This window comes from Apus apus, chromosome 1 (assembly GCF_020740795.1).
Source record: "Apus apus isolate bApuApu2 chromosome 1, bApuApu2.pri.cur, whole genome shotgun sequence".
Lineage (NCBI taxonomy): Eukaryota > Metazoa > Chordata > Aves > Apodiformes > Apodidae > Apus > Apus apus.
In genome coordinates this window covers 59,406,306-59,421,610 of record NC_067282.1, presented here as the reverse complement: position 1 = coordinate 59,421,610, position 15,305 = coordinate 59,406,306, and the positions used below count along the sequence as shown (strand labels likewise).

General features: G+C 39.0%; 1 protein-coding gene across 5 annotated transcripts in view; it reads right to left on the bottom strand.

The window, feature by feature from the left end:
- Nucleotides 1-15,305, bottom strand: part of NAXD (NAD(P)HX dehydratase) — a 49,478-nt gene that overhangs the window by 20,219 nt on the left and 13,954 nt on the right. For all 5 annotated transcript variants that reach the window (XM_051610716.1, XM_051610687.1, XM_051610706.1 and 2 more), the window contains one exon: nucleotides 6,236-6,344. In XM_051610716.1, coding sequence (XP_051466676.1) covers nucleotides 6,236-6,344 — 109 coding nt within the window. The remainder of the gene's footprint in view (nucleotides 1-6,235; nucleotides 6,345-15,305) is intronic.

Sequence of the window (15,305 nt, the reverse complement as noted above, 5' to 3'; positions counted from 1 at the left end):
GTCACATAATGGAGACAAATATCTTCTATTTGAAACAATAGCTTCTGTATCTCCTGGTTTATGCTCTGTTCAATTTAATTGGGTTTTTTAAACATAGTACCACACACTAGCATTTGTTTTCCATAACAGAATTCAGGTGCACAGGAAAATACTTCATTTAGGCCAGGCTGAGGGTGATAAGGACTTTAAAGAGTATCCCAGTACATCATCAAGCTGACTACTTTGGGAAATATTAAAAGCTGTTGTTACAATAAACAAAGCTGAAGATACTGTAGATGGCAGTTAATCAAAACTGTTTCACTCTACATATTTTTTTTTTTTTTTAAATGAAGATGATCCACTTGTAGATTTCCTCTTTGATTTCAGAGTAGATCACCTGCTGTCAAACTTGGAGGAAAGCTGCAGCTAACAGTTTCTTAGTATCTGCCTAAATAAAAGGAACATAAGAATACAAAGCAAAAGCCTCTGTCCTAGTTAAGCAAAAACTCCAGAGCACTTATTTTTAGCTATCACCCCCCTCCATTAATGATCAACCAGATACCACTTGAGAAGCTACATTTATATCCTTTCATCCCTACACACATTCAAATCCAGTTTAAGTAATAACGCTGTTTTGTTCAATCCAAGATAAAAAAATTTAATCAGAATAAATAAAGGCACTAAATTTTCACATGCTGCTCATCCACTGAATATTTGCACTCACCAAGTGAACTCTACAAGGTTTCCAATTTATGGTTGATTATGCTAATGTTAGATTTGGCTTAAGATATTCATGGTCAGCTGCTGGCTTTTTGTCTTAAAATGAAACAAATAAACAAACTTGAATTCTGGAACTTATCACTGCTAATTTTTTAGGGTTTCTAGATGAATGATGCTTGGAACAAGTTGAAAAGGTATCCAATTCCAACATTTTGCTTACAAATGCTTTCAAGTATCAAAATCAAATTAAACAATATAAGCCTGCACACAGAAAGCAAATAAGCATCCCACTTCACTCTGAATGACTTTCATCAAGATCCATTACATATATTAGAAAATAAATTCTGCTTACAAGCTGCATAAATCTGTATTTAAAGTCCTGTTAGCATATTTTCAAACACTGTTTTTCTAATCAAGACATTTGCAAGGAAGCCACAGAATACTAACAGTTCTCAGCATAACCAGGAGGCGCTCTCTGCCTAGAGCTGGGTTCCCAAGCTTTATCTGCACTAGTACTACCATCACAGAGAAAGAACTGCCTCATCTTTGGTGAAGATGTCCACAAATTCCGACTCTCCTCAGGCTGTTTAAAAGTAATGAGGCTTAGCTAGTAGGAGAGTAGTTTTTCACTAGATAACACTTTTGGTATAATGCATCTATCTTGAGGGCTGGGGAAAGGGCAGTTTACACACATTCTCACATGGAAAGAGGACTTTCCACAGGGCATAAACAGGACCAGCAGCAAATGCACGTGACACACATTGAAAAATATTCCAGTACATAATTCTTCTGTTAACTTGAGTCAATATGAGCAATGATTTCAAAAGAATTAACACATCCTTTTGTTCATACTCATACATGGTGGTAGGTACCACAGGCAGCATTATCTGGGATCAACTATCAACTGCAGCATTAGCCCGGGATGCTTCTCAGGTGTTTTATACTTGGAATAAATGGAACCCAGGGGGCTACTTAGGTATCAAGGGAAAAATGCTTCTCAAAGTCCATAGTGGCAGATTTATCTTTAAAGGACTCTTATGACAACAAAAGGTGGCTCTCTATCCAGTAGGCCAGATAATGTACTAAGCACCTGGTCCCATTCTCACAGTTTATTAAGGCTCTGAAATGTCCCCCAAATCCTGAGGGCATGAGGCTTGAAGGGGGGAAATTAATCTAACCAACAAAAAACAAACACAAAAAGGCTGCTGATACCTCAGCTCAGGTGGAACTGAAAATTCATGTGAAAGAAAATTTCAAATGGGCTCTCTCCAGGCACATTCAATGGAGGTGATCTATGACAATAGCTCCAAACCTCTTGCACCCTTTTGCCAGATGTTAACTACAGCCAACACATTTCCACACAACCTTAAGATGATGCAGTAGGGGCAGAAAATAAATGAGATTTCTTAAATTTATATCCCAACAGATAGCAGAGATCTTTAAGGGCAAATGACTAGATGAGGGTAGTGCTGAAGGATGAGGAGGCTGGGGGGGGAAGAAACAGCAACAGCAATGGGCAGAAATGTCAGCTGGGAAGGGCCTCAATCAAATACCTAGGCTGGTATTCAGGACATGTTCTTGGAGCTATAACAAAGACTGAGAATTGAGCAAGAGGAACAAGTATGCTGTTTGATAACGCAGCTGATTTTACAATGTCATCTGAGTTACACAAAGCCATTCTTGCTATTAAACATTACCCCTCTTACATGAGGGATGCAAGCATGCTCTGCTTAAAACACCAATCTAATTTTACTGCTGCAAAACAAAACTTGGCAAGACTAGAGTGGCAGAGTCCAGGATTCAGTGCTAACACTTCAGTAAGAGAGGCAAGGTACCCAGTGACAATTCCAACTTCAAAGTCTTTCTTCAGTTAAGGACAGGGCTCTTCGTAAGAAGGAATGCTTTTCTCTACCTGATCCCAATGGTAACTACTATTCCACTAAAGCCAGTAATGTATTCAATAAAGACTCACCACACTCAGAGGAGAAAATCTGACAGGAACATCTTACTCATGCCAGAAGGAGCAGGAGGAGAAAGGAGATGACAGGAGGCTGGAAACTGATACAGGTCACAGCAAAGCAGGATGCAGAACACCCTGGAGTGTTAGGCAGCAACGTTTCTTCTCTCCGAGGGCTAAGCAAGGAATATAATATTTCAAAATCCTCTTGGGAGCTGTACTCGTCACCCTGCATGAGAGGAACCTGGTTCTCTCACAAACCTGAGAAACAGCTCTTGATGGTACAGACAGGAATTCCCCTACTTTCAAGCCTCAGACTACAAGAAAAATCAGATCAGAATAAGACCAGAAGTGCAAACATCCCTGGAATGGCTGAATGAAGAATGCTGTGGTGGGTAGATATGATAGGACATACATAATATTGCTGCTGTGTTAAGAAAGGAGAACATCCAATAGCTTTGGCAATACACTGCTTCTAAGCATTGATAGAGGACAGTTGTAGGGACTTTGACCCTGTTTCCACGTGGCAGCAAAGCTCTTTCTCAACAGAGTCTAAACCACCACCAGCAGCATACCAACTGAGGTGAAATTGGAGGGGTAATGGTATTGTTGTCTCTGACCAGAATCAATCACAGACACCGAGGTAAAACAGATGGCCTGACACTGCCTACAAGGAAGCTGGCTGTGGTGGCCAAGCTCCACACCAGAGGAGGTAACAGCATGTTAAAAGTTTGAAGTAGAACAGAGAGATGCTTCAATCTGCACACTCCAGAGCCAAGAACTGGAACAGAAACATGTTTTTGCTCCTTTCTCCTGAAGAGAAGTAGCTTGGACTGCTTATTTGCTCTGGAGTTGGAGGGTCTAAACAGGCCGATACCAAGATTGCCACATCTGCATGGGATCAAGCTGCACAGCTGTTAAGACACAACAAAGGCTTCCTTTAAAAGATTCTTCTCAAGCTGCAGCTTGTCCTGCAAATCCATGGCTAGAAAATTCACAGAGCACCAGCTCTCATCCAGGCAACTGAGGAACAGCACGTGAGGGTTTTGGCACAGACCCACACAACTGGCATGAGAGAGTGATATAACTCGTAGAGTGGCTTCTTGTAACAGGACTTAGAAAACGGATTTACAGCCAAAACCAAGCACAGGAAGTCGCTAAGTATGTATTCAAAGAGTATTACTACGCTCTCAAGAAAGAAAAAAAAAAATAAGAAGAAAAATAAGAGAAAAAAGAAAGGAAACAAGGTGTTTCTTTCCCATCAGAATGTTGACAGGAGCTGAAATGCCACAGTGCACACACTGCAGGGATTAAGCATGGATGAGGCAGGTGACATAGTAAAGATGTTGAGTGAGCAAAGCATTCCTTGGTCTGGAGAGAAAAGATACACCATCTGGTCAACAGGTAGTTGGGCTATTCCACAACAAAATGCTGTCCATGCGCCGTGTACCAGAAATTGCAGGTTACTGCATTAGTACCTTAATTTCTCAATGATCCGAAGACAGAAGTAGCCCAATTACATGACTGACTGGACAAGCACATTCATTGGCAATGTGCTGGCACAATACTGACACAAACTGCCATCAGCATCAGAGAGGTGACACCACTACACCTCAGCACTTTAATAGGGCAGGAGAGGGTATAGGGAAAACTCCCTCCCATCCTAACTGCCACTCTGATATGAAACCTTGACCAGAAAGCAGACACTAATCTCCATCTCAGCACTTTATCCATGTGACAGCATGCTGAGGTTAGCTTAAAGGGAAAACAGAAAGTTATACACCAAGCCAGCCTCCTATTAAAGTTTAAAATAGTAACACTATCACCACTTGCTTTTTTCCTGAGAGGTGAAGAGTGAGACAAATGTTAAAATTCACTGTTGAAGCAAGAGGGAGACTCAGTCTTCCCTCAGCACAGAGAAGTACCAGTCTTCCTGAAGCAGACAACCAGGATTCACTTGTCAATTATTACATGCACTTATCAAAGATTTTGGCTGAACAAAGAAGTTAAAAGATTATGGTAGCTGGATAAAAAACCCAGCATTGGGTAACTAATGAACATTTACATAACTACAGTGAAGACAAAGAACCTGAGCTTTAATATGACTTGAAATTAATAAGGTCAGATCCACAGCTCATATGAACATGGCCTGAGATTTTAGCATGAAGTAACTTCTAAATGCTGGGTTTGTTTCTTTAACTTAAAGCTAGCTCACACAAGACAGTCAGGCTGAAGTAAAAGTATGCCTTTTTGCTAAGAAAGCAAAATGATTTTTAGCAGTGATGAAAAAAAAACAAACAAGCCAAACAATCAAGGAATCTTCCAGATACTTCTATAATACAAATAAGCACACTGACAGGTATTTCTAAAATCCAAATGGAATTCTGATATAAAAGAAGCTTACGTTAGGTATCATAGATATGCTATATTAATTCTTATTTTCTTTTGTTTAAAGTTGTCTTCCTTAAAAAAAACAACTTTAAAGTATTTTTAAACCAAGAAAAACGGAAAAATAATTGCCCCTTTTTTCTGTAAAAGAATTCTGAAAAAACATTTTCACAACAGAATAAAATCTGTCTTGAAATTCTTTATCCAAAATAGGATTTTATTTCTTGATCAGCTATAATAAATTTCTTTTTTCTTTCTTTCTGAATCCATGCTCTTTACTAGTTTTCCATCTCTGTATCATAAAACAAACATTTGAAAATTAAAGCAAAAAGCTCCAATAGCAACTTTCTCTAACAGAAGCCCAGTAAAACCACTTTATGTAGCTCTCAAGGTACTCTAAACTACTTGGATAGTATGGTCTCCAGTTTCTTGCCTCCCCTGTTTTGCAATTTCACCGTGTAACTGTCAGCATTTCTGTAAATTATATTAATTCCACTTGTTAGTACCACTGATTAATTCAGTAACACTTCTCAGGAAAAAGTACAAAATTAGATTGACATTAGACGGAAATATATACTCCAAATGTACGAAGATGTTTTGACAGTAATACAGGACATCATCTGGATGGTTGTATAAGTACATATTATTTACAGGACAGAACTATCTAAGCTTCTGTTTTCAACTCTCCATTAAGACTTGACAGAAAACAGGATTACCTCTTTACCGAGAGGAGAATCTGCAACATTTTATAATTAAGAGTATTATTTATTATTGCAAGGGGACACAGTTCCTGTTCTTTTGTACCATTCCTAACATAAGTTGTCAAATACAGTTCGGAAAATACAGATCTCCAATTCATATTTATGTTCTTAAGGGTACAGGTGCTTTACCCCTAAGAAAACACAGAGCCCTTCATCTAAATATGCCAACATCTATTTCTTAACTAGCAACTGTCACAATCAAAATAAAATCAAATCAAAACAACCATATGGGTGCCTAAAATTCAGAGTGATGCTTACAGTTTAATAATGAAGACCATGAATAAAAGCTGTAATTTTCAGTCAACAGTGCTTTAAATTTGTTGTGTAGTAACCCTAATCAAGAACAATTGTCTAATCATGCAAAAGACAGGAAACTGGTTGATACAATTCAACATACAGACACGGAATAAAATATCGGTGTACACATTACCTTAGCGTTCTCAAGTAGAACTTCATCTCTACCTAAGCCAGGTCCTATGACAACTGAGTGCAGTCGTGGCAACCACTTTTCCACCTCGTGGACAGCATTGGGACTATCACTAAATGGAAGTGGGGGATAAAAAAGACAAGTTTAAAAAGGCTTTATTTTAGCATTCTTAAAATCTCAGTTCCAGACCCAAGATAGAAAGAATACTTCCTATCTTGAATGTCAGGCAATTTTATCCTCCAAACTACAAAAAAAATCTGTGACATGGAATGGTGTGCAAATTGTTAAAATGGAAGCTATTCTCTCAATTGATTCCTTAGAGAATACCACATAAAAACAAGGAGGTAATTGCAAGTATCCACTATGGTTGTTACAAAATAAGTAAAATAAAACCCTAGCAGGAAACCAACAATTCATACAGTCTGTCACAATCACCTATTTCATACTTCTTTGCAGACATTACACCTTGGAGAGAGAGCCACCATCTCCCAGGTATATACTGTGGCTTCCTGGAAATGATGCAATTGTTTATTACCCTGCACAGCAAAATGATAGATGTACTCATACCCTTTTTTGTCAGTTGCTTCATAAGCATTTGTTCCAACTGAATTACGGCCAAATTGTCCCCTTTCCCCAAAAGGCAACAGAATGAGGCTATTTAGTAAGGGTATTACCAGCTTGTAATGCTTAAGGTTTCTGTAGCATTCTGGTTTTCTCTATGCTAGAAAAACAATGAGAAAATCCATTGCCAAATACAGCTGCCACAACACAGCATTCAGCTGTTGACCAGAACTGTTTATTTTGTTCTAATCAGTTTTGTTGTGTAAATAGGTCAGAATATCTTGAAGGCACTGCCCAACAATGTCAGTTAATCCTTACAGTACTGAGGGAAAATTTAGCCTCCCTCCCGTGCCATCTCTGATACGATAACAAAAAATGAACACTTTAACTGAAGCATGGGAGAAAAAAGCTCGCTATAGGCTAAGCAGGGAGTTACTATATGGTAGTACTACTCAGAATATTTTGAGCTTGCAAATACTACAACAAAGCTCTATTATTACGGATGAAAGCCCTTGCATGTTTTTCATAACCAACAGCTGTACTGATGGGACACACCACTCGGGAACAAGTGTTTAGCTGGTGTCTGGCAGAATCAGCAAATTCCACAATGATTTCTGCAAGTGCCAGGCAGGAGCCCAAAGCTTTTGCAGCTGCACTGACAGAGGCGGCCGTCCTCAAGGCCGCAGGGATGCAGCGCCTCGCTCCTGGCCAGGGCCCAGCGGCCTCTCCGTCGACAATAGCTGCTTCAGAAATCCCTGGCTGCAGCAACGCCAGCTCCCCAAAGGCGCCCTGTGCTGACACCACAAAACAGCTCTGTCAAAACAAGGCTGCTGGGTGGAAGCAATGACCCGCTGCAAGGGCAAGGCAGACAAGGAACCAACCACGTGAGGACATCCGTGTCCCTGAAGCAGTACCCTGCTTAGTGAGCTGAAGTTGAATTTCCATTTGAACCATGCATCTCCCTGCTTCTCCTCTGTCACAAGGAAACAGCAATAGCTTGCAAACTGCCAAACAGCTCACTTTTTTTTTTTTTTTTTTCTGTAAAACCACCTACCAGTTTATGATGTAAATACAGGCTGGAAATAAAAAAGGATTCAAGAAATATTTAAAATACTATTAAAAAAATCCAGTTCTTTTATATGTAGTAGGTTAAGCATGTGAAAAACTGTCTGTGAACCAAATTCTAATAAAACGTCATAATTTTTGAATGCAGACTACTTTTTTATTTCCATGCTGAAATTTATTCTATCTGTAGTAAAGAAATATAGATATCTCAAATACATATATAAAATATAAGTATCAAATACATATCTCTTATCTATATATCACGTACACACAAAAAACCCTCTGCTATATTGATAAGGATGTTCGAAAGGTTTAGATTCAAAATACTTTTGGTTAGTAGACACCAAATACATTAAATAAATGTTTCTTTCAATGCAAGCTAAGAACAGAGCCAAGATAGTACCATAACTGTCTCTGCTCTCTAAAAACATCTCACGCAAATAATCTCAAGGTAGACAGTTTGCCAGTTTATATTCAGACTTGAAATAAGGTAATTTTGTCTTCAACCCAATTGATAATGTGCACTCTTCAAAACAAAGCCCTCTCTTGGGAAGTGAACAGTCCAAAGCCACTCCTGCTCCCTTTGCCTCTGGTAATAGTAAAAACCTACTGTAGAGCTTTTCATCTTCAAAGCATTTTACAAAGATTATGTTCACATAACTCCTCTGCAACTTCACATCAATAAGCAACCCAAGGCATAAGAAGGGCCAAGAGATTTAAAACCGTGATGATGACTATTACATTGCAACATCAGCTATAGAAACACGCTGAAAAATAACTGATGGATTCTGCTTCTTCGTATAGAAAGTAGAACAAATTCTGCCTCAGAGAAGCATCGCGCCAACTTCATTTAAGATCCTGAATGTTCCTAACAGCTGTGGTTGGGCAGCTAAGGGCACCTTACAAACCCTTATCTACAACTTGCCTGAAACCAGAAAGGCCGTCATGTCATCTTATGGCTTATTCCCACACATGGATGTCAAGGTAGTAACACTGTAAAGCTGAAACTTTCTTCAGGAAGATAAAGAAGCGGTGTGACCTTGAATGTTCCTGACCACAGGATGCAGCATAAATGCAGAAACCGGTTTAGCTCTTAAGAGATACGGCCTACACTTAAACATGACCAGAAGAGCTACCTGATCCTGAGGTCAACTGGCTTCTACACCCTCACACTTCAGAGCAGGTAGTGCTCAAGCTGCCTGTCAGGCACAGTCCGTAGATCATGACAGTTCTTCAGCAGTGGAAAAGGTTTTGGAATAGGCTAGTTGACATGGGCCACAAACCTTGCCAAGGATTGTCTGGGTAATTTGACAGTAGAGATAATCATGTGTGGTGTGCCTGAGAGTAAATATTCCTTGGCAACATTCAGGTTATGACTACAGAAAAAGCCCATGTGTATTCTTGTTTGCCTGTGAATTTAAAACAGAAAAAAACCCACTCCAAAATGGTACCAGCACAGATCAAAAAATCATGTCCTCAGCTGTTCACTGTGCATGACACTAATACAAATAGCATTGTTAACTTCCTTTGTCCCTTCATGCCAATTTCTCCACCTGATTACTAACCTGATTTCAAACCTCTCCATTCAATTACCACTTCCACTGCCCAAGACGTGCATGCAAAACTGAAATTAGCATTGTATTTTTTTAGGCGTCTAGAAAGGTATGAGGATTGCAAAAGACATCATCTTGACCAAAAGAGATGCAATCTTCAGGCTTTGTCTGAAAGGGATCAAGGAAGCAAGAACCTGCATTGCCTTTAGAAGTGCCCACTTACACAGCAAGCAATTTGTTGTTTTTTTTTTTTTAAAAAAGGAATCACTAGTACAAGATCCCTATTAAACCACAAAGCTAGTATTAATATTAAGGAATCTGGAAATCTTTAGTCAAAGCAGATCTGAACAAGTAAGCAAGAATAGAGTCTCACAGGGGTGCAGGTTATGAAAAAGGACCCCAGACATGGTTACCTGATCAGCCTTCCTCAGCTATTAGCAAGAGGTAGAAGAGAGACACAAAGATTTACTCAGCAGAGACTAAGAAGACTGTGATCTCTTGGAAAGACAGACAAAACAGCTTTATCATTCGCCTTGTCTAAAGCCCCTATGCAGACAGGGCCAAAGTATGGTGTTTAGCATCTTACATGTTTTTTCTTTTTTCCTTTTTTCCCTGCCTCCAGAATATATTGAGAAAAGTACTTCCCATGGATGATTCTAAAATTATTCTTCACATTGAATAGCACCTAGCACCAGAAATGGTGATGGCAAACTTTCTTTGCAAATATCGGTAAATTTAGATTACTTCTGCCAAACTAAAATCAACACACTGAAAAAATTCTTCTTGTCTTGCCACCTCAATTATTTTTGCATACAAGAACAGCACTGGCTTGACTATGTTGCTTATGGCAATAAGTGATGGATTCAGTACTGTATAGTCCCCTTGTTGCCTCTTACTTTAATGCATAATCTCACAGCCTCTTATAATACTTGTTAATTTTGAAAAACTAACAAAGAAAATCACTTTAAGTCAAGCTTTATGCTCTTCAGGACTCCTTCTGTATTGCACTATCACGCAATTCAAACTGGCATAAAACATTGTTCTGTGTATCTTCTTCTTGGTGGAAACTTAATGCAATAACCTTTCCAAAACCAACAATGAACCTGAAAAAAAGATGGTGGCTACTGCCCTAATATCACCCATAGTTTTCAAACATCATCCAGAGCAATTTCTAACAGATATTTGACAGATGCCATCTGCTTGAAATTCTGTTCTAGACTGGTCGGTGCCCAGAGTGGCAGGACACATGACAGTTAGGACCTGAAATGTAATTCCCCTCTCAAGTCCCCAAAACAAAGACAATTTTGCTGTACACTGAATTTTATTAAAAGACTGGCTTTCACCGAATGATCAAAAGCCACCAAGGTAAGAGCTGTAAATTATCACAGAAAGCTCTAAACATAGCAGCTTTTCTTATTGAGGATGAATGACAGTTACTGTCATTGCTTTCTAGGCGAGAGAAAGGGACAACGGTGATAAGGTGCAGCCTTGTCAAATTTTACATGGAAACAAGAAAACGTGATGCAAAGTCAGCATGGGGGTAACTGGGAGCTACGGAAACAGTTCACAAGCATGAATGACAGCACTGATGGGAGGCAGCGGAACCGCAGCTCTTCACATGTTTTAGGCAGAGCTGGAACCACCTTAGCGATCAGAGATGTGGTTTGGACATCACAAAACACCACTCAGTGAGACCTCCTGCTAGAGAGGACACTGGACACATGCAAGACAGCTGTCACCTGAACAACTATACAGCTCCTCGCCGGAGAGCATATTTTTCAAATCCTGCTCATTATCTGTGTAGACTCGGTGTGACTGAGGCAACTCCAAACACATTAAAATGTACCATTGCAAAAGTCTGTTACGTAAACAAAGCCACTTAAAGTGGGCAGTTTCAAAAGCCAACCTAGAGTCTTATCTTCAAAGATGGGAAAAAGTCTCTGATCTGAGGATGAAAGACTTTCGATTTTGTTTGTCCAAGCACTGCAGGTAATTATATTAATGGGAATCAAATGTTAGACCTGCTGACATTTAGATCCTGTCATGTTATACAGTACATCAAAAGAACCAAAGATGGGACATAATGTATAGCTCTAGAATTTAAGTAGTTATTTCAGAAAGCTAATTATTAACTATTGTGGTAAATCCTGGGTGAGGTCATTATTGGAAACTGAGTAAATAACACAGGGAGAGCTTATTCTGGAAAGGTTAGGACAAATGAATTAAAAGCAAACCCAAACAGTGCAAAAAAACCAAGCATAAAAATTAAACTGATTCTATATTTCAAGAACAGCTATATTTGTCAATGTTTCAATCACCATTCTTGTAAATTAACTAAATTTCCAGAAGCTCAAAAGCTTGGGACAGCCTCTTTCAGCTCTAGGAACAGAACTGGAAATACCAACTTATTCTAGATCATTGATCCCATTATCATCTCATGGGTTTCTCACCAAGCAACTCAGTCAGGCAGATAGTAACTCAGGGACCACATGGTGGCATGAAATTGGCTGAGTACAACCAGAAACCAAAAAGAGATGTTTAGTACATTAAGATTAGTATATTAAAATGCGCCCCCCCTGCCCGCCCCCCCCCAAAGTTTAGAAGACAAAACAGTAATTCTTCTCCTTCTAGCCTGTTGAAAGATCTTTCAATAGTATTTACTCTGCAAATGCTGGGTAGACAATACCTATTTTCCCACTACAATCTGATTAAACAACAGGAAAGAAAATTAATGAAAAAAAGACCCTAATGAGAGACGGACTGAATACTATTCAAACCAAGTGTTTCTCTTCAGCCATTTAATAGGTTATATTAGATATCAGAAGTGAACCTAGTAGGCTTTGTCTATATCTTAGCACCACAGCAGCAAAACCAGCAACCAATCATCTAGCAGAAGCAGTGGTGCCTCGAGTCTGTAGCGAAAGATGTCTTTTAATATGCCACAGCCTTTACTTGCTTCATCCTCTACCTTCAAGGTAGCAAGAGTGTGAACAACCTACTGAGGTATGCATTTAGAAAAAATGCCATGTTCCCCATACCATATTTTTCAAATCATAATGACGATGAAACCCCAAATGTTTTCCACAGCTGCTATTTGGACACCATAGACTCTAATTTAGGTATCAGACCTTCTGTTGCACTAGAAATTGGGCGAGAGTCCTGTCAACACACAACAGGCATCCATGACAACAATCAGCTCTTCAATAATGAACCCAAACACACTAGACAAAAGGGGTCACCTCTCTTAGGCAGACCAGAGCCTCTCACATCCTGTGAGAAAGAACCCCAAAGAAGCAGCTATTGCTTGACTATATTTTCTGAGATTTCTTACATAGACATGACAACAGTACTCAAGGTCAAATTTATCCTTGTAAAGACACCACAGGTACCAACACAATCATTTTATGACCTGCATTTAGATACATCCGAATCTTCAAAGTAGTTGTAGTATCTTTTGATTCAATCACATTACCAATGTGTATTATGATAATCCCTCCATAAAGTATAGTCATAATATAATGTCTCGACTTCGTATTTTCAGAGTTCATGAAGTGGTCTTGACCTCTATATAACTCCTGTGAGCTGACTTGATAAGCAGAATCTGTCAAATATTCTTGCAAATGGACTGCCATCAAACAAAATGTGTGACTTTAGAAGTGACAGAAGGAAGTTAAAATGACAATGTACTTTTCTTCAGTATGAAACAGACTTAAAGTGTCCCTAGAAAAACTAATGTACTTTTTTTCTAAATATTAAAAGCAATGAAGTGACAAGCATTTAACAGATTGGTGTCCCTGCTTGGTTTACATTCAACTCTTAAGGCAGAGATGATAATTGAACTGATACCCAGAAAGCACGAGTACTTCAAGTAAGTGGTGGACACATGAGAAAACAGAACAAATCTCAGTCTAAGCATTTGTTTTGCTGATTTGTCAGCTGGAAAAAAAATACAATTATGAGACACTATAACCTTCAAATAATAATAATTTAAGGAAAAAGAAAAAAAAAAAAGCAAAAGCAAATCCCAGGCATGCCTGCCTTCACTCAAACTCAAGAGAGATTAAATACCAAAGCAATCTAATCCTGGTGTCAAATCACAGCAGTATGGCAAGTGTTCAGAAGGCTGAATTTGGCCAGGATCTAACTGGAGTAAAACACTCCTACACACATATACATCTCTTTCTGACGTATCAGAAAGCAGCAAGAACATCAGCACTCCCCGCAGAGATGCTAAAAATCTTTACTACTTGCATTTTGAGGAGGTAGAAAAACCTCTGTTAGTATCACCTGGGATAAGGATCTCTGCAACAACAGGGAAGAAAGAAACTATTGTATAGGGCGATTACAGCTCCTGACTTTAATTCATTCTGCAGCACAGAGCGAAGAAGCAGCAGCTTTTTGCAGAGAAGGCTGGACACAGGAAATAGGTCCATTAACAAATTTTGTTCATGGTACTGTACAACAAGGTTAGAAACAGTTTAAGTATGCTTCTCTGAGTCAGCACATATCAACGGACCTCTCTGTCTCCCCAAGTACTTAGGGGAAAAGAAAAAACCCAAACACACTCTTGTATGAGATTCTTAGCTAGGCTGCTATGTAAATGAGGTTTGGGAGGAAGATCATAAAGTTTATGCCTGCATCTTGTCTGCAGGTATAATAGGGATCCAGCTGCCAAGTCACTTGGGAGGCATCTTTTTGGTAATGGGAGCGATCTGTGCTTTCTCCTTGACTTTCCCTGGGGACAGGAATTCTTGCACTTCTTCCAGCAGCTGATTCAAAAGAAAGGCCCCATATTACATAGAAGTGTTTGATAGCTATCCTTAGCCAACACAACTAAACAGTATGAGCTTCCATTCACAAAGGAGCCATGTTTTTGAATCTCCCCTCCATATAATTAATTAGAAAGGTCCAAAAATCTTGAAAATATTGTTCCTGGGCTTTGTTTAAGAGACTTGGCAATGGTTAAAAGTGCTCAAATAACAGCAGGACTTTGCTATCCATGACTCAACTTTAATGATTTTTTCAAATCATCAAAACAAAGACAAAATCCAATAAAACTATTTAAAATATGTTACAGGAATCCTGTTCTAAACTAAGCTTCTTCAGTAATGACAACTGGCTTTAACACAAAGGCCAGCCTCGTGAGTTTTCTTCCCTATTATTTGTATTTCAACTGAAAAGAATAATATTTTTTGAAATCCAAACCAAAACTTGAACTCTGCAATTAACTATAAGACTTACAGTAATTCTGGTGATCTTTCCCAGTCCATACAGAGTAGGAAAGAAGGTGTTAGTTTTAAATCCATATCTAATTCAAAGGTGACTTTTTTGGAGACAATGGACCACAAGAAATTAATGACCTGCCATCTCAGTTTACTTCTCTGATAAAACTCTAGAGATCAAGGAGTATATTGATTGTTGACTTTACAAACTGTCTGACGAGGTTAAAAGTGGGCTACTCAACAGTTATCTCGATTTTTCCTGGCCTACACAGAACGAAAAACTCTGTAAGATGATGAAAAAGTCCCTTGCAAAAGGGGAACACAATAGACTTATTATCTCGTCTTCTAAAATATAATCAGCTGGGTTCATATAGCTCATTTAACTCTGTGATCATTCACCTATCAAAACAGGGTAAGCTAACCCAACACAGGTATCCAAGCAGTCTATTTAACTTGACCTGAGCCAGGGAATTAACATGGGGAATGTAAAAAAGCCCCTGAAAACTGTTGTGTAGAAAGTTCCCAACGCTAATGCAAGAAAGCATGCACACATCTACAGCAGAAATCCACACAGAAAACACCTGTGATAAGACTTACTAAAATGCAAAAGCTAAGCTTTATCTTGTCTGTATTTGTGTAGAGTTTGCAGTGGGAGTATGTTAGCTGAGAAAA